This window comes from Cucumis sativus, chromosome 4 (genome assembly GCF_000004075.3).
Source record: "Cucumis sativus cultivar 9930 chromosome 4, Cucumber_9930_V3, whole genome shotgun sequence".
In the NCBI taxonomy this organism is placed as follows: domain Eukaryota; kingdom Viridiplantae; phylum Streptophyta; class Magnoliopsida; order Cucurbitales; family Cucurbitaceae; genus Cucumis; species Cucumis sativus.
The window spans coordinates 7,477,137-7,497,483 of NC_026658.2; the positions used below are offsets into that span (position 1 = coordinate 7,477,137).

The 20,347-nt window shown below is 35.7% G+C and overlaps 1 protein-coding gene across 2 annotated transcripts in view; it reads right to left on the reverse strand.

The window, feature by feature from the left end:
- The window catches only part of LOC101220812 (endonuclease MutS2), a 34,237-nt gene extending 15,157 nt beyond the window's left edge, over positions 1-19,080 (reverse strand). Inside the window, exons 1-13 of one of the 2 annotated variants that reach the window (XM_011655094.2) lie at positions 18,705-19,080; positions 16,431-16,559; positions 14,291-14,458; positions 14,124-14,207; positions 13,802-13,852; positions 13,024-13,080; positions 12,794-12,876; positions 8,139-8,262; positions 7,810-7,869; positions 2,653-2,892; positions 2,494-2,571; positions 2,257-2,404; positions 1,770-1,897 (exon numbers count right to left, since the gene is read on the reverse strand). In XM_011655094.2, coding sequence (XP_011653396.1) covers positions 1,770-1,897; positions 2,257-2,404; positions 2,494-2,571; positions 2,653-2,892; positions 7,810-7,869; positions 8,139-8,262; positions 12,794-12,876; positions 13,024-13,080; positions 13,802-13,852; positions 14,124-14,207; positions 14,291-14,458; positions 16,431-16,559; positions 18,705-18,968 — 1,614 coding nt within the window. In that variant the 5' untranslated portion in view covers positions 18,969-19,080. Of the gene's footprint in view, positions 1-1,769; positions 1,898-2,256; positions 2,405-2,493; positions 2,575-2,652; positions 2,893-7,809; positions 7,870-8,138; positions 8,263-12,793; positions 12,877-13,023; positions 13,081-13,801; positions 13,853-14,123; positions 14,208-14,290; positions 14,459-16,430; positions 16,560-18,704 lie in introns of both variants that reach the window. The other variant, XM_004137221.3, reaches the window with a different exon arrangement.
- Positions 19,081-20,347: the final 1,267 nt, after the last annotated feature.

Sequence of the window (20,347 nt, forward strand, 5' to 3'; positions counted from 1 at the left end):
AAAATAACTACGAAAGCTACCTATGGTAGACTAAAACAAGGCTGAAAGGAAAAACAAAACGGCAGAAATACATATAAAACCCGTCCAAACTACAAAAGCACTATTTCTGAACTGGCAATCGAGGGAAACTACTTTGTAACTCATCCGATGAAGGCGGTCCAATTGAGGCAGATGTCTTGAATGGAGTAATCTTTGAATTTTGCATTTGAAGAACACCAAGTTGCTGCATTTCTTTTAGGGTTAACAAGTGAGACTGAAAACATCTTGCTGGAATCAACAGACCAAAACCACTTATCAGGGCTGTCTTTCACCTGAAATCTTGAAATCAAGCCATGTAAGGATTGTAGATCCGAAATTTCACCATCCTTAAGAAACCTTCCAAACATTGGAGACCATGAGGAACAATTATGGTCCTAATGGTAGCATCTGAACCATTTGGGAGCTGGGCAATTCTATAGAGATTTGGTAACCTTACACACAAAGGGAGATTATCAATCCAATAGTCAACCCAAAAGCCAACCCTTCTGCCATTGCCGACTTTACAGGAAGCTAAAACGTCAACTTTCAGCCAAGTTCTTGAAATGTTGACCCACTGGCTTCGAAGACAAAAACAAGATTTTCCAGTCGTGTGGCCATTTGAATAAATCCGTAGTGTGGATGCTTTTCATTACTTGGCAACATGTATAGGGAATTTTTCTCATGGAAGAACCGCAAAGCCCAATTAAGCTAAAAGGGCCAGATTTTTATTCTTTAAACCACCCAGCCTAGGCTGCCATTATTTAAAGACCTTGAGACAACTTCCCATTTCATCAAATGATTCAATTTTCCACCGTTATGTCCTTCCCAAAAGAATTTGCTAAAAGTGCACTCCACTTTGTTGGTAACTTTCTCCCGCATTAAGAATTTTATGCTTTTTTAGTGGAGTATACTTAGTATTTTATGTTAAATGTATAATTAAAAAAAAAAAAAAATAGTGTATCCTCAATGTGTCCTCATCCTAATATTTTAGAAATTGGCATATCGCCATGTCCTGCGTATCCGTATCCGGGTCCTTGTCCTATGTCCGAGTCCGTGTCTTATTTATTCCTACTTATTTAGGAGATGATGATAGTGCTAAGGGGTGTCAACCTAGTTGAGATGTTCAGGTGCACTCGATGATCCTCACATTTGTCTCTTCATTGTAATACTTCTCAATTCTCACTATGTATTGTCTCATTCCATTATCTTAATGAAGATGCTTGTTTCCTTTTAAAAAAAATAAAAAATTGGTCTTTGGTTTCACCCATCGACATCCCCTGTTTTTTTATCTTCCATTCTTGAGAATCATACATTCAAAAGAAGGAAGAGTCTTTTAGGGATGCATCTCATCAGGGTATTTGTTTGGTCGGTTTAGTCTGATCATAACAGACACATTTTCAACAACAAAGAGCAGTCATTTGATCTTTTCTAATTTTCTTGGAACATGTTATTTTCTCAGATATATCTTGTGTAACTTGTTTAGGCTTTTCTCCAGATATATTCCACATATAGCTTCGCCACTTGTTTGTCCAATCGGAGACATCTTTCATAACTCCTTTGGATTGGGATCCTTTCCCCTTTTTCGTAATTTCATACATCGATGAAATTGTTTCTTTAGTTAAAAAATACAGCTCGTGAGAATATATAGAAAAGGATACTATCTAAACCAAAAAAAGATAAAAGATAAAGATAAAATAATTCGAACAATGAATGAAGGGGACAAAAATAGGATTGGATCCAAATTTACTTACACTTATTTTTCTCAAATGGCCAGAAAAGGTGGACAGAGATTGGGTAAGGGACTGTTCATCACCGATATCAGCAAAAATAGAATCAAACCAAGGGATTTGTACGGACTCTGAAGCTAAAACGTGAAGCCCTACAATGTGAACGAAAGGAAAGAAAGGTCATTTAAATATTCAATTTTATAAAGCCAATATCACAAGCGAAAAAGTTGAAGCATAGTAATAATGAAGAAGGTCTTTCAATATCAAATTTTTTCTAGTCATCATATATGTAATATTCGTCTGCATCTCATTCCACCACATTTTGAATTGTTACGTAAATTAGACCCCATTCCACCCCATTACCAGCCCCACTTGGGCCAAACAAGATTGAGCAACCAAGCTCAGCTTGAATTCATTACAGAAATAAATCATTTACTAAACCAGAAAAGAAAAATTAATTTAAGATAAATAAATAATAATAATAAAAGAAGCCGACCATTCTTAAAAATACCTGATTTTGCCATCATAGCTGCCAATCCAATGGTCTTCAAACAAACAGTCTTACCCCCAGTATTAGGACCCGTTATAACTAAAACTTTTATTCTGCGAGATATTGAAAAATCAACCGAAACAGGACGAGCTTGCTCCAATTGATCAACCTAATAAGAAGCACTTTTGTATTTGAATGTATTAAAGAATAATACAAGAAGATCTCATCAACGGACACTAAATCACATTAACAAATTACCTTCATTTTAAATAATGAAATATCTATAACTTCTTTTTCTTTCCATGACATATTCCCTCCAGGAGGTTTTCTCCCCATCTCCTAGGAGAAAAATGATGGATCAGAACAGCTCAATTTAATAAATAATTGCTCTACAGTATCAGACTCAGGATAGCTTACATTAAAAGCATTTTTAACATCCCTCTTAGCATTTTTCAAATTTTCTCTATATTGCTGAAGTAGTAAAGGGTGATGGGTATTTTGTAAATAGAGGACCCATTCATTCTTCTTCAAGTGTGATGCCTCAGATTGGTCCCCTGATAAACAGACATTAGCAATAGAAGAGTTGCAGCCTTCTAGTAGGACTAAATTGGGGCACGTCCCCCCAAATGAAAGACCATAAGATGCTCGAGCATTGACCTATCCATTAAGGAAAAACATAAATTTTCCAACTAAGGAATAACATTGGAGAACAGGGATATTGTGATGATTTCAGAGAAATTCATAAATAAATATGTCGATGCCAATTGTCAAGATTAGTGTTGAGATAAATTTAAAAAGAAAAAAAAGGGTGGTTATATAGATAATATTGTTTTTGAGATAGACACTTGATGATATTACAAGTCAAGTAACTCAAATTATTTCCTTGTATAGTAATGATTTTTCTTTCCATATAAGTTTAGATTGATAGCTTAATTTCAGCACATTGGTTGATAATCTTCTCGTACATATTGGGTCTTTTTCAATCACTAGATAATAAGAGAGAATACTTTTACTCAGCTTTAGAGATCAATGGCACCTCCGTTCGTAAGCTTCCACACGGGATTCTATCACTTCACCATCCTCTCACGAGCAAACTGATATTCATTTTAATTTGTATACAACTCATTTTCTCTCAAGACCTTGAGTACAACTGAGGTCTTAAAGAAAAGAACCTGGCACATTTGCCAAAATGGGGTTGCCGGTATCTTTTTTTTGAAACGGAGACAAAAACTTCTTTATTAATATGAACTCAAGGTACAAGATTCTATCACTTCACCATCCTCTCACGAGCAAACTGATATTCATTTTAATTTGTATACAACTCATTTTCTCTCAAGACCTCGAGTACAACTGAGGTCTTAAAGAAAAGAACCTGGCACATTTGCCAAAATGGGGTTGCCGGTATCTTTTTTTTGAAACGGAGACAAAAACTTCTTTATTAATATGAACTCAAGGTACAAGAGATTTATACAAAGAGAACAATAAAGAAGTAGTAATCAAGGGTGTCCTAGAGGGATCAAAAGGCGCACCCAGGCATCTCAACTAGGTTGACACCCCTATAGCGCCAAACATCATATCCCGAGTACAACCAATCAAAACAATAAAGAAAACATAATAAAAGCAGCCAGCTTAGTGCAAAGGTCCAGAAAAACAATATGGGACCGGAAGAAACAACAACAATAAACTAAATGGGGAGGGGGGGCAAAAACAATCTGAAACTGGGGCAATCCTTCAAGGCTTCAAAAAGCATTAGAGGGCTACAGACTGAATTACCTGCAGACATTTAAACTGAGGCAGCAAAAGATTAGGCAGGTTGAAAGAGCAAGGCAGCCTAATGAAGGAAAATGTCTTGGATGGAATAATTAGCAAACTCCTTTTTAAGGGAACACCAAGCTGCTGCGTTAAGGTCTGCTACATGCATAATTTCTGCCCTTGCCCTTACTTTATCAAGGAAGATATGTTGATTTCGTTCGAACCATAATTTTGAAAGTAAAGCTTTGGACAAGTTTTCCCATATGATATTTGATTTTTTGGGCAAAATTGGACCCTACAGAAGTTGAGTCAAACTAGCACTTAGTGAAATGTCAAAATCCCAAGCTAAGTTAAACAAGGAGAAAATCCTTGCCCAGTAGAACGAAGAGACAGGAAAGTTCAGGAAAATATTAGAAAGACTCTCACTAGCCTTCAAACAAAGAGGACAGATCGAGGGGGAGAGGCTTTTATTGGGGGCTTTCTTTTGCAAGATTTCTGAACTATTGAGGGATCCGAAGACCATAATCCAAATCAAAATATTAATTCTCCGTGGGCTGCCTGTTTCCCAAATTGCTGAAAACAGACGTTTATCCATTGGAGAGGCAGACTTTAAGTGAGCCGAAAGAGACTTAACTGAAAACCAGCCTTGAGGATCAGTGGACCATGTTCTATACTCGTCAGAGTTAAACACTTTTTCAGAAGAGAGGGGGGAAAGCAGTGATTAAAAATCTACAATTTCATCATCCTTTAGACTTCTTCTAAAAGCCAATGACCAAGAAGAAATATCACGGTCCCAATGTGCAGCAACTGAACCGGTGGGCAACAGAGCAATTCTAAAAAGCCTAGAATATTGCTCTTTGAAGGGGGCGTTACAAACCCAAAGATCTGTCCAAAAGCCAATTCTATGGCTGTTTCCAAGATTAAAAGAGGCTAATGAGTCAACCGACCTCCAACTCTAGCAATGCTAACCCAAGAACTCCTTAGGCTATTACCGGACTGCCCTTTAGTGAACCAATCAAATGGCTCCTTTCTGTGAATGCTTCTAATCATTTGCCTCCAAAGAGCTGACTCTTCTTTTGAGAATCTCCAACCGCATTTAGCGAGCAAAGTGGTGTTATGATTTTTAATTCCTCCTAGGCCGAAGCCCCCATCTTTTAGAGGAGCTGAAGCCTTGTTCCATTTAACAAGGTGGTTGATTTTGCTACCGGCATGGCTTTCCCAAAAGAAATTTTGTATGATCCTCTCTATAGATGCAGCCACATTTTTTGGTATTGAAAATAAAGATAGGTAATATGTAGGAAGGCTAACCAGAACTGATTTGCATAATGGATGTCTTCCGCCTCTAGAGATGTTATATATTTTCCACCTATCTAGTTTCTTATGAATTTGATCGATGACTGGTTGCCAGAACATCTTTTCCCGAGGGTAGCCTTCAAAAGGGAAACCTAAATAAATAATCAGAAGCTTTTCTGCCTTGCACCCTAGCAGATTTGTTGTTTGAATCAAATCATCCTCTCCCACATTAACACTCCCAGTTTACTTTCTGCCCCGAATACCATTCAAATAATCTAATGGCGTCTTTAAGCTTAAGAAGCATCATCACGTCGTACTTACAAAAGAGAAAGTGTCATCAGCAAATTGAAGCAATGGGAGGTGGATTAAGTCTTTGCCAACAAGGAAACCTTCAAACTGGCTGTTACTATGAAGCTAGTTTATGATTTCTCCTGGAACCTCACTTACTAGGAAAAATAAAAAGGGGGAGAGGGGGTCCCCTTGGCGGATACCTCTAGATGCTGTTATTCGACCTCTTGGCTTACCATTAATGAAGACTGAAAATTTTGGATTTTTTAGGCAGCCCATTATCCATGAGATCTACATGGAACTAAACTTTTTTAGAGATAAAATATTTTCTAAAAAGTTCCAATCGGTTATCAAAGGCTTTTTCCAAATCAAGTTTTAAAATCCAACTTTTTTTCCGTTTTCCCTATAATCTTCCACTACTGCCTCGTAAGCAATTAAAATTGGGTCAAGAATTTGCCTACCTTTAATAAAGGCACTTTGAGTAGGACTTATAATTGCATCCATAACATGTTTTAGACATTCAGATAGAACTTTTGCAACTACCTTGTATGCTAACGTAGTAAGACTGATTGGGCGGAAATCCTTGACTAGAGTCGCGTTCTCTTTTTTATGCACTAAACAAATGAAGTTTTCTTGAATGCAAACATTTAATCTTCCATTTTTGTGGAAAGATTTGAAGATATCCTTGAAAATAGACCAGTGATTGATTAGGAACTCCGCTGTGAATCCATCTGGGCTCGGAGCTTTATTTCTGCCAAGTGCCTTTAAGGTTTTAAAGATTTCCTCCACTGAAAACTGGGTAACAAGAGCCTCATTTGAATTGCGGAAACACCAGACCAATCACTATTAATAGGGATGAATCTGTCCCCCGGAATTCTTGTGTAAAGTGTCTCAAAAAATTCTAGCACAATCCTTTCAATGTCGCGGAAAGAAGTCAAAACGACCCCATTATCGTCTTTTAATTCGGTTATGAGGTTCCTTCTTTTCTTTGCATTTAGAAAGCGGTGGAAGAAACCTGTATTCTCATCACCCAAAGACAGCCAAATGAGTTTACTTTTCTGAATATAATTCCGCTCTTCATTTTGGAAAATGCTAATTAATTCCGCTTGCATAGCTGTTCTAGAGCCCAGCTCTTCTTCATTTAACCCGATCAACTCAGCCACGGAATCATATTTTTCTAATTCTGACAGAAAGATTTTCTCTCTTTCTTTGACCTTGGCTTGCACCGCAATATTCCAAGCTTTTACTGCCAATTTAACTTATCCAACCACTCATGGAGAATGAAACCAGCCCAACCATGGAAGTTTGAACTGCTCACAGTTTCAACAATAATCTGATTACATTCACTGGACAGGACAAAACCAAAAAGGAGAGGGACCCCAAAGAAAAGCATCAGCTTCCAAGATTAAAGGAAAGTGATCGAGAAGATACGTGCTTTTTGTGAAACCCGATGGGGTTGCAGGTATCTTGATGAAGAAAACTCGTTTTGGTACCAGGATGTTTGAAGCACACATGCCAAAGATTAGCACAACGCTGGGAATAATGGTAATAGTTTTGGGAACCCCTGGATTACCATATCTAGAACCTGGTTAAAGGTGGATGCTTTGGCATCTTTAAACTTGGTTTAGGTACCACAATTGTTTTTTGGCTAGACCATTGGGATGGATTGGCTCCCTTTGTGCACTTGTCATCCAAGGTTGTATAGGGTTGCATTACTTCCAAAGGGATCGGTGGCAGAACATTGGGATGAAAATTCTTCATCTTGGTCTACAAAGAAGTTTTGAATACACTGTAAATATATATATAACAGTACTTACATAGACCATTCCTCCAACACTAGAGAGAAACCCAATATAAAGACTAAAACCTTCCTACCCACTTTCAGATACCACCTCCAATTTAGACAGACCTTCATAACTGTCTAGTAACCACCCCCCATAACTACTCATAACCATCATCCGTACCATGGGGAAGCAGTGCCCCTATCAACTCAACTGGCATCAATAAAATTCCACCTTGACATATTGGTTTCATTCTTCAAGTTGGGGTGAGTTAGCCATACTTTTGTGTGCACATCATTCAAACTAATATATACATTTCAATCATTCATTTAGATACTTCAAGAATCTTCAACTAGATATAGTTAGTGTTAGTGTTGCATTTTGAACAAGAACATCTAGAATTGGCCAAAGAAAGGAATGAGAAGGCAAAGGAGTTGAGGGTGTTGTGAAAAATACTCACCACATCTAATTCAATTATACAGCCAATGAGTTTGCTAATATCTTCAAAATCCATTTTCACCTGTCGCGGAACATAAATAAGATTTAAAATATAATTAATTGATATTAAGACTATATTAATTCTAACCTAAAAGCTTAAAATTTTAGGATTAACTATTATTTAACATCATATTCATACCATAAACTAATATACTCTAAATATATGTAAACTTCAAAATCACCAAAAGGATGGTGGTTGCATAATAAACAACGTAGTTTCCAAAATTAACGTTGGTGTTCTACTTTTGACGTTTATGATCACCTATTATTTTTTAACCATCTCACACATACCTTTTCAGTTAGCACAAAGAGAACATCTTCCTCAGCTTTTGCCACTGAAGCCCTTGCTTGTTGCAACTCATCATTTAAAGGAACGGCAGAGATTGGCTCTATGAATGAACCAATCCCCGCATCACTGCAACAATACATTCTTTTCAGATAAGGAAAATTTAGGAGCTGATCTCCTTTCATAAGAAAAAAGTTGGGGAAATGCAAACAAATTCTTCAAATTCACCTACTTTCCAGTTTTTCACTAGTACAATGTACAAATTCCCGAAAGGTATTATAATTTTTTTAGTTGCATTATTAGAAACAAAACCCTATCCATTTTATTTTTAATTAGTAATTTATTTTCATCATTTGTTGCCCATATGTACAGCATAACAGAGTATATAATTACTCACACCACTATTACAAGCTAGCATTAACAATGTAAAAGCGACTACATTCAAGTAATGTGTATCTTAATGTGAGCAATCACAGAATCTTAATAAAAAATGTTTCCAGACTAGAATGCAGTATCTTCTAATAAGTGCCTTGTAAATCTAACAGCTCCAAGGTATTTAGATGATTTTCTTAAAATCCCTTACAATTTTCGCCTAGAGCCACAAGAACCTCTTTCTTCCGAAGCAATAAAGGTAAATTTGTTTCATTTATTTATCCTCTATAACTAGCCACCTTCTTCATTTTTTCCATTTTCTTTCACATTTCACATATCAAACTTGAGATAAAACCCAAATGGCTCCATCTTTAATCATTGCATAAACTGCATCTCAGTGGGTTTTGTGTATATGAAAGAGATGCACGCTCAATGGATTCTGTATATATGAGAGAGATGTACACATAACTATGTGTATAAAAGAGATGCACATCCCAAGTTATTAAAGAGGAGTGAGCACCGGGAGGAGGCAAGTTTGGGTTCCACCATACTTATACCTGCATAGTCATGGTGGTTGTATGTACATGTCCTGATCCCAACAGTCAGGTCTCTTACTAAGCATGCCAATACTTTTCCTTTTCTAGATGTTCATTTAAGGTAAAAACAGAACTTAGGCAAACGACAGAATTTGTTTGAAGGGCCGTGGAAAATAGCTTGGTTCTTAAATTCTGCTTTGAACTGCTTCACATTTAATTTTATGTTTTCTTCTTCCGAAGATATACAGTTTGTTAAAGTTTTATAATTTCTACTTTTATAACTATGGGATCCCAAACTGAAGCATTGATTAGATTATTTTTTAATTTAATTTTCCGTTCAAGTTGATTTTGAATTCAAATAAATGTCAAGCAATCATTGTCTTTAGAAGCCAAAATTCTAATAGAGCCTTATTCACTTGCAATGGTTTGATGACTAGACACACAATATATCTTATTTAGCTTTTGAAAAGGAAACAAATCTCTTCATTGAAATAATGAAAAGAGACTAATGCTCAAAGTACAAGAAACATAAGTAAGAAAACCTAATACATAAAGCCAAAGATAACTAACATATATGAAAATATGACAGAGAGACAATAAATGCAATCCAATTCAGCAAATATTTTGAATTGAATAATCTACAAAGAGCTTAGAAAGTGTGCACCAGGGTGACGCTATAAGGTGAGCAGAATTCAATCTAATCCATGGAAGTTAATAATTTTTTAATACAAATGAATGAAAGAAACTAATTCTGAATCACTATAACCCTCAAATTAGCTCAATTTCAACCCTAAGGATTGGGTTAGACACGGATTGCTTTAAGATCAAATATCTTGAGACAAAGAACAAGTTCCCTTGCCCAAGATTTGAACACTCCACACAATAGGATGATCGATCTTGAATGTTGTGGCATACATGAATTGCAAAATTCAAGAAGCTCTCCAAGCTAACCTTGAAAGAAAAGCTCAAAGGCTAAATTCAATTCACCATAAAACTTAACTTTTGAAAAATCTAAAGACAAAAATTTAAATAGTTTTCCAATAAAACTCTAATGCAAACATAGTAAAATGACAAAATTAACCTTACTTGTCATAAAAAGGATAAATTTGGAAAATATTAAAACTAATCAAAATTATTAAAAAAATTAATTAGTAATTTGACGCCCATATGGTTTATATCATCCTTTCCTTCTTTTAAAGGATTCATCCTCGAATCCAAATCAAAACCTTGTAAAGTAGCTTGTTCCATTTTGTTGGAAATGATGAGAGTGCTAAGGGGTTGTGAGCCTAGTTCAGATGTCTTTAGAACTCAAAGACAAAGATGTACAACCTGTAGAACAGATCCAGTTCAAGTAAGGTCGTAGCCTAGTTCAAATGTCTAGGTGCACTCTTTGATCCTTTTGAATTATTGTTATTTGACCATTAAGATATATTTTGAGCTTTCTCTTGTGCGGGTTTCACTTGTAGCTCTTTCTTTCATACTTGCTAGACCCTACCCTCTCTAGAAATTTTCTTTTTCCTGCACTATGGAAGGTGAAATCCCAAATGAGGTTAAGTTCTTCTACTAAGTTATTCGCGAAAGATTTATTACTCTAGATCAACTTTTTAGATTTATTACTCTAGATCAACTTTTGAAAAAGTTTTCTTCTTTGGTAGGCTCTTTGTTAACTTCTTTATCAAAGGATAAAAAAAGAATTGTATCGAATTTTTTAGAGTCGGGGCTTCGCACAGTCTATAGGGAAGTTTCTTATTCTTTTTCTTTTTCCTTCCTTTTTTTCAAGGTGCTTGACTTTCAGTAATCTTGTATCTTGACACGAAGCTACTCTGAGATGATTGAGTTCATTTTCCATTTACTGTTTCGGGAGAAGGAAAGGTTCTTAGTGTCAAGTCGGAATATGTGCCTTGTTGTCGTGGGATCTTATAGGGAGAGAAGAAAAATAGAATTTTTAGAGAAGTGGAAAGGGTTCCCAGTGTTGTTTGGACATTACTGACAATTGTTTTTTGTAACTACTCATTAAGTTTTTTTTTTTTTTTTATGAAAACAACTTTCATTGAGAAAAAACGAAAGAATACGAGGGCATAAAAAAACAATCCTCCCAAAACACCCCAACTAAACGAAGAGGTTCCAAGTAAGTAAAATGTTACGAGTGAATAGTTATAAAAAAGTTTCAAAACCGAAGCCCAAAAGGGCACATGAAATCTAACTAAGGACCAAACATACAAGGGTCCCTATCCCTCGCTCTAAAATCTCTATTATTCATCTCCCCCCAAATATCCCGTAACACATCACACACCCTCACAAACCACAGAAACTGACATTTGTCTCCGAAAGGTGGATGGAGGAGGAATTCCACAATCACAACACGAACGTCACAATGGTCGGCTAGCCAAACCTTGAACTCCTGCAAAGTAAAACTCCACACCACTTGAGCAATACTGACAACCCCATGGAAGACAATCAAAGGCCTCCTCCGCTTTCTGTCAAAGGCCCTGCACGCAAGGTCCTTCTCCTAACGAGCCTTTCTAAGGTGTTCAGCTGACCCAGCAAGACTTGCCACGTAAAGTCTAACTTTCTTAGGAATCTTAATCCTCCAAACCACATAAAAAATAGACTCCTTAAATGGGGTGGGATTCGACAACAATCTGAAATAGGCTTTACAAGAAACGCTATCACGAAGGTTTGAACTCCAAATACGAACATCCCTCCTCCCCAACCTATACGTGGACTCCTTCAAAAGAGAAAGGAGGGTAGCAACCTTCATTGTCTCCCTATGGATTAAATGACGACGAAACTCGAAAGAAAAAGACACAACTCTTAAACCAACTCAAAAATTCGAGATCAGACAGTTCTTTAAGGAAGACAAATGATAATGATGCGGTAATGTAGAAGAAAGGGAATTGTCTCACACCCAAAAATAAGTGTCCCTACCATCCTCCACAATACACAACAAAAGGAGAAAAAGAGGGCAGCTCAAGAGAAATGTCTCTCCACAGAATCCAGTGTGTGCCTTTAACCCCTTTCTCCACCAAATCAAAAGGATGGTTACCATGTTTATGCGCAATAATCCGATGCAACAAAGATTCGGGCTCGAGGGCAAAACGCCAAAACCGCTCAGCCAACAAGGCTCTATTTCTAATCCTTAGGTTGCCAATTTTCAACCCTACTTAGTTAATAGAGCGTCCCAACGCCTCCTAACTGAACAAGTGAGAATCCTTCCCTTCCTCCCCTCCTTCCCAAAGAAAGTCTCTCAAACACTTTTCCAAGCACTTGAAACCGAGCTAAGCACCTTAAAGAGGGACAAAAATACACGGCAATACCACTAAGCACCAATCTTATCAAAGTAAGCCTTCCTACTTTGGAGAAAAAACATTTCTTCCATAAGTCTTCTTTTGTTTGCTTAAAGCCCCTTTCTTTAGGGATGCTTTTATGGGCTGGTTTTTCTTTTAGTTTTTTCAATAAAAAGCTAGAATACTATCAAGAAGAAGACTTCTCACTTGCATTTTATAACTGCCAATTGAACCACTTTTTTTGTATGCTTTATTGCAGCTCGGAAGAACTCATATATTGTCCTATTTTTTGTAGTAGAGCTTCGTTAATATGATTGCAGCCTTACAGGTTTCTTATTTCTTTCAATAAAGATATACTGCATTTGATAAACAATATTTCATTACCAGCGTTACTTAGCATGATAAAGAGGGCCAAAAAGCATAATTCATAAGCTGATGCAACGGAACATGAATGAATGGATGAACCTGGACAACAGGAGACCCTTAACATCCATTAATTGATCACCCTCTGATTTTATACACCACCTTCCATCAACAATTTCCACTTCCTAAGCCAAAATTGTAGCAGTGTCATTAGTAAGATAAATAATCAGTCCACTAACTTCCATATGTTTTTTATCATTATAAATTAACATTCATTTGAAAACAAACAAATGAGTCAATACTTAATACAAGTCCAATCAGATGCTTCTTACCAAAAAGGAAGTTCCACTCTTTGCACTCCTAACTAGGCTGTCCATTAACTGAGATAACTGTACATAAAGAAATGATGTTGAATTTAGTAATAGGAAGTGCACATATAGCATCCAGCTCATAGAAAATTTTATTATTGAATCAAAAGCAGCAGCATGATATTATGAATCTTAGTAGCAGGCAACTTTCAATATGAAAACAAGGGATGTAGGGCATCTGTTCTTGAGATTCTTTTCTGATTCTTGTTAGTTGTTGGAAACTTTCTTGAGTTCTATAAAAGATGTTCTATTTAGTTTTTTCTTGCTGGCCTTTTCCTTTATGTTTTTAGTATTAAGACGGGCACTTATAGCATCCAGCTCATAGAAAATTTTATTATTTGAATCAAAGGCAGCAGCATGATATTACGAATCTCATTAGCAGGCAACTTACAATATGAAAAACAAGGCTAGCTCGGGCCATCTCTTATTGAAATTCTTTTCTGACACTTGTTAGTTATTGGAAACTTTCTTGAGTTCTATAAAAGATGTTGAAGGAGAAGGAAACCCCCGGAATGTAAGCATTTCAATTCTTAAGGCAAATAAAAACTAAAGATTACTCCCAAAGTTTTTTAAAGCTCAAAACCACAAAAGCAAACAATATAAACATATACCAATGTTGTAGCCCAACACTTACACTCATTGTCATTCATCAAATATAACTAAACCTTATGCCAAAATAATTAACAAATCCCTGTACAACAAAGCTTACTCAAAACTTCAATAAAAGCAAAATAAACATCACCTTTTTTTCAAGCTTGCGAACTTGATCTCGAGATTCTCTTAAGGCATAGCTCTAGTTAAGAGAGAGGGAGAGAGAGAGAGAGAGATCATGGATCATGATAAATTAAGAAAAATAAAATAAATAAATAACAGATGCTCTCAAATTTACATACTTAAATGTTAATATATTTTCTCCATAAACGAAATATGAAGGAAATAGTATGAATAACCAAATGAAATTAAAACATGAAGATGAGTGTTTAAGACAAAATTATTAGGATTCTAAATGCAAAAAGCATATGTAAGTAACAAAATCAAAACCAGCAAGTTTATAAGGAGCAAACCGCAGAATCTTTGACCGAGCCATCTTCATCTACAGCATTCAGTATCAGTTTAATCAATGATTGATTTACAACCATTCCCATTATCTACAATCAAGGTTTAAATAAGATGTCACATTATATAACAGACTAGAGCAGTGGTTTAAGGTCATACCCAGATACTTATTTACCACGTTTGTTAGAGGCATAAAACGTGTAGACCAATCAACATCTTCTTTGATTGCTGTTTTCAAATTAAATTGCAACATATCAGCAAACTGTAGAAGAGCTGCAATAGCTATTGCTTCATTTCCATCCATTGCTAGACTCCTTTGAGCATGTTCTATTGCCGATTTCACCTTTAACAAACAAGACAAAGCACTTTGAAGAAGAAAGGAGTAATTACAGAATTGCAAGGTAGCGGATTCTTCTCCTATGTCAATAGATCTGTACAAAACTTTGTGGAGATATAAATGCCAAAATAAAATCAGTATCTGTTCTTGGATTTGCTCGATTGTTATCTGAATACAGCTGATGTGCTTCAGAGGAAGCTTCCTACTTCATGTCTTTTGCCTCCTATTTGCTGTTTTTGCCATGCGGAAGGGGAATCTCAATCATATATTTTGTGAAAGTTCTTTCTCAACAGCTTGTTAGTTTGACCGTCATTTATTCCTAGTCTTGTTAGAGTTTGTTTCTATGTTTCTTATTGAGTTGTAATGGCTGTGCTTAGCCCCCAATTGGACTTTATTTGTTGTTTGATCATTTATTTTGTTGGATATGATGAGGGTGCTAAGGGGTACAACCTAGTTGAGATGCTCAGGTATTGTTTGGTTTGTCTTGTTTGCTCATTGTCTAATCCTCTTGTACTAGCTTTTGTCTCATTGTTTATCAATAAACGAGGTTGTTTCCTTTTCAAAAATAAAAAACAGCTTGTTGGTACAAACTACTCAGTATCTTCAATTTGCAGTGGATGTTTTATCCGACAGCCAAGAGTATTGGTTTCCAGTTTTATTGGGCTTGTCTTTACCTTCAAGGCCTCATTTATGGATCAGTGCAGTCAAATGTTGTTCTTTAATAGATCGATTTGGTTCTTCTCATCTTAAAAGCTTCATCATGGTGATGTTTTCTTCCCAAAACCTCCAATGCTTTCTTTTTGCACTATATTTGTTTTATTTTTCTTCTTCTTTGTGTTTTTCTGCACTATGTTTGTTTGAATTAAAATGCCTTCACACGCCTTTAGTACTTTTCCTTTTACTATAAGAGTTTGCATCTTTTTAGTATCATTTTTTGTTTAAGAGAATGAAAATACAATAACAACAACAACAAGAGAGTGACATGAGTAACAACTTTTAGTTTTTGTTTTTTCCGGAAACAATGTGAAAAAACACTATGATTTTGAAAAGAAATAAAATATTATATTTCTCTTATAGTTTATGAATCAAACACAAGATCTTCTTAGACAAGGTGAAAATCATCCACCAATAAAGTAAAAAGGAACATATAAATTTAAAAAATATAGACAATGCAAACAATGCAAAAAAGAAATAATATACAACTCATGCTTACAATATAAAATGAAAATCCAACACTGCCCATGTTGGAGCCTTTTGGGTAGTTAACGGATTGTATAGGCTGCTGGTATTCATTATCTTTTGTGTTGATATTTTCTTTTTATAGTTCGCTACCTTCAGTTACGATTAGTTGTAGTATAGGTGTGATCAAGCCCTTCCTCTTTAGGTACATTTAAAGGGTTAATTTTCATATAACGGATATAACAAAATTGCTAAGTTTTCTAAAGTTGGTTTTCAAGATGGCTTTAATATTCAGCTCAAATGATGAAACAAATTATGGTTAGACCTTTTCAGGAAGAAGATATGCTTTCACCGAATAACCAACTTTTGCAGTCGGCTTGTAGACCAGTTTGTCAAATTGTCATTTTTAAAGACTTAGTCTATATATAGAAAAACCCAAAAGGGCAGGTTAGGAGATTGAAGGTAATTCGGTTGCCTTGCCTCTTGAGCACTGCATTACTGAGGTAGGTGAGCAAAATTAATTAAATTCTTTGGATGAATATTCAGTAATGGTGTCTTTGTCCTCTTCACTTCCCTTAGTTAAAAAAGACAAAGAGGCACCTACAAGTCAGTACAGCGTTTGACTGTTGATATCTCCAGATTGAACTCTTTATTGGCCATCAAAGAAGTTAAAGACAAAATACTGATTCATTGAAACTTCAACATTTTGTACAAGGAAAAAACGTTCTTACCTTCCCATCTTCTCAAATTTCAGATGATTTCACAGTGGTAAAAAGGGAAAATAAGTGAATGCACTAACCAGATGAAGGTTGACGCCACTTAAATCTAAGCTGCAGCCACCATGCTTGTGCATTTCTACTGCCGCATTAGTCTCATCCAAAAGTCTAAGGCTTTCTTCATATGTCCAGTTCGAAGACCAAAGTTGGGCCTGTTCATTTAACAATAAAGTGAATCAAAACTGCTTTAAATGGAGCATAAAGAAATTTACTATTGTAATTATAGAAAATCAAGCTAAAATTATGCAGCTGTAAATTAGATAATTAATTTAGACTATTTCTTTGTATCATGTAATTTTTTCGCATTCCTTATTAAATTTAAGTCTTCAACTGCCTCATTTGTGTTCACACGTGCTTGGTTTGACTCCATTTCTTCTTCTTCAGGTCGTCGAGACTAGCCATTAAGATACGTGCTTTCAAAAAATCTAGGACATAATGTATTTTTGGTCTTTGAGGTTTGAAGCTGATGTCTATTTGGTCTCTGAAGTTTCAAAATGAACACTTTAGTCCTTGAGGTTTGAGAAATAATTCTAAATGGTCTCTGAAGTCACATTGATCGTTAGTTGACTAACGGAAAAATGATATGGGGTTAAATATAATTAATCAGCAAACTCATTTGGCAAAAATGATTATAATATTGAACTTTTTTTTTATGATGTGGCATCCAACCTCACTCTCTTCTTCCACCTCCCATCACTGTGTTAAAAAAAAAATTGTTGTCCCTGTTGTTAATGAAGAACAAAGATGAATTTAACCATCGTCTTTCTCCAAATCCCATCACTATGTTGCAAAAAAAAATTCTTGTCCCTGTTGTTGCACCAATTGTGGTTAGCTCTATAAATATATTGAAGAAAAAGAAGAAATTATGCAGATATACAGGGAAATAACATATTCTAGTTTTCTAAATCAGAAATAAACTCCTGCAATTCTAATTAAGACGATCGGCAAATTGCTTGAGAAGCGAGTCCATGACGAACTTGTAAGCTGCTTCAGTGGGATGGATGCTATCCCAAAACATGAGTTTTGATGGGTTTTCACATATTGTACTTGTTTCAATGTTACATAGAGGTCCTGCTTCTGCCATCCCAGTACCACAGGGCACAGCAGCCTGCGTTAACGTGTGCAAAACCTGTTCGACAAAATGCCCCAATGATAAAATTCAGGTAAAGATGTGATTTGATACTTGGTTGTCCTTAAATGATTTATTGGCTTGCTGTAATTGTGAGGATCACTGACCATGTCCATGAGGGGAGTGTAAATGTCACCATATAGAATTGTGCTTCCAGGAAGTTGTGGCTTTTCTTCATTAGTCCTCAAGGTTAAATTCATCTTTGTTCTTCATTAGCAACAACAGGGACAACAACAAAAATTTGCAGCATAGTGATGGGAGGTTGAAGAAAGGGTGAGGAGAGGGATGCCACATAATAAAAAAAGTTCAATATTATAATCATTTTTGCCAAATCAGTTTGGTGATTAATTATATTTGACTGCCACTTCATGGTTTCATTAGTTGTGACTTCAAGAACCATTTAGAAGTACAACTTCGTGAACTAAATTGTTCATTTTAAAACTCGAGACAAGTAGACATCAACTTAAAACCTTAAGACCAAAAGTTCATTTTCGCTAAAAATGAAGTCTAGTTAAGGAAAATTCCCCATAGGATTCCTGAGAAACGGACTCAAGCAGACTAGCCCATTGAGAAGCATGCTCTCAAAAACTCTGCGAAGCCTAATCAAACAGAACTACGCAAAAACTGAACCAGTGCAGGAGTGAGAAAAAATCACGCACCACCAAGCTTTAGGGATCGGAACCAAAAATAAGCTTCAAATTTACCTCCTCTTCTTACACCCAACACAGAGAAACCACGGCCAGAAAAGGTTCAAGATCTCCAATCTACTCTTTCTAAGTTGTTTTATCATTTTCTCTCGTATCTTTTCTTCGTCAATGAAAATAATTTATTTCCTTTTCCAACAACATCAAAGAAACAAACAAGCTTATACCTTGCTCCTATACTTCTTCCCACAACAAAATTAAACTCACCACTCAACCTCCAGTTTGAGGGGTTATAACAGAGCAATTGCTTGAATGAAATTTTGTAGCAGTTGATATTTTTAGATTCGGATTTTTTTTTTTCAATCGGTTAGTTATGATGGTATCCAACTTTCAGGAATTAGTTTGGCCTTGCTAGGTAGTAGGTAACATGCATTCAATCCTATAAATCAAAAGGTGAAGCAGTGTTCTTCATAGGAGAAGTAGAAGCATGGCCAAGAAAATGAGAACTTAGCTGCGATACAGACCTTGATAGCTTGACGCCCCAGAGAAGTGCGGGCGAAGGAAGCAACTGAATCGCAAAGTTTATCCCATTCTAGCGCTCTGAGACTGTCCAGGCGGATTGAATGTTGGGTTGTGTTATCTCTAATGTCATTGCTGACGGAAATGTTTGCAGAGAGGGAGAAATGTAGGGACGCAGTTCGATTCCGGAATATAACCGGCACCTGCAGTGGCAGTGTAGAATAACTGATCCAGGTCCAGGTGAGGGGATGCCGGAGAAAACAGAGCATCGTTTTACCCTTCCTTTCCTTGCACCTACGAGGACGAGAGTGCTATGTCCTGACAAACTCACCACTCCCGCTAATACCTACCTATCTCTACGTTCCAACGCTGATACCACATCTACTTTGCATTCTACTATTGATTTTCTACTCCCAAAAAATATATTCTGATAAATTGTACCCATAATTCAAAATTTAAAAAAAAAACCAATCGAAAATTGATTTTTCACCTGCTTTCTAAAGTTTAGTTTTTTTTATTCTACTATATTAGGATGATGGTACCTTTTTCCCTTCTAAGAAATCTACGGTATATGTATTAGGGGTGTTCGCAATTCGATTTGATTTGAAGCTAAAATCGCACCGAATAGCTTATTTGTGTCAAATCAAATGGAAATCGAACCGAAGCAAAACCACTTATGCATAAATAAAATCGAAGCAAAACCAAATCGTTTATGCATAAATATTATAATTAAAATCCTTTATGAACATTGTACATAAATAAAAGTTTTACAAAGTTTCAAACATGGATTAAATTAATTCCTATAATGTTACAAGCATATAAGTTTCAAATATTGAAGTTTGAAAGTCCATCAAAACATTGAAATTTCAAAGTCCACCTAACATAATATAATAGTTCTACGGTTATACAAACTTTCTTTACGTTCTTATTCTTCTCATTCCTCTCCTTGATTTTTTTCTCTATACCCGCTTGGAAGTCTTAAAAAAGTTTTATTATTAACATAGTAATGGCATAATCAATATATTTGAATTATGAATTATACAAATTAATTAGAAAGAATGTTCTATAGATACGAACCTTTTTCAACTATTGCAATCCCCTCCAAGTTTTTTTTTTTAAGATCAATAGATTCAATATTAATTGTTTTTGAACGTAGCCAATTTTGTCCACATACAAGTGCCTCAACTGTGGTTGGAGCTAACGTGGAACGAAATGAATCAATCACTCGTACAAACTTCATCAAGACAACTTCTTTACATTCTTGTTCTTCTCCTTCTTCTCCTTCTCGTTCATCTCCTTGACTTTTGCCCCTATACCCGCTTTGAAGTCTAAAAAAATCTTATTATTAACATAGTAATGACATAATCAATATATTTAAATTTTGAAGTATACAAATTAATTAGAAATAAAGTTCTATAGATACGGACCTTCTTCAACCGTTGCAATGTCCTCAAAGTATTTTTTTTTTTAAGATGAATAGATTCAATATTAATTGCTTTTAAACGTAGCCAATTTTGCGCGCATATGAGCGCCTCAACTGTGGTTGGAGCTAACATGGAACGAAAGAAATCAATCACTATGCCACTAGTACTAAATGAAGACTTAGAAGCAACTATGGATATCAGAATTGCTAAAATATCTCTTGCAA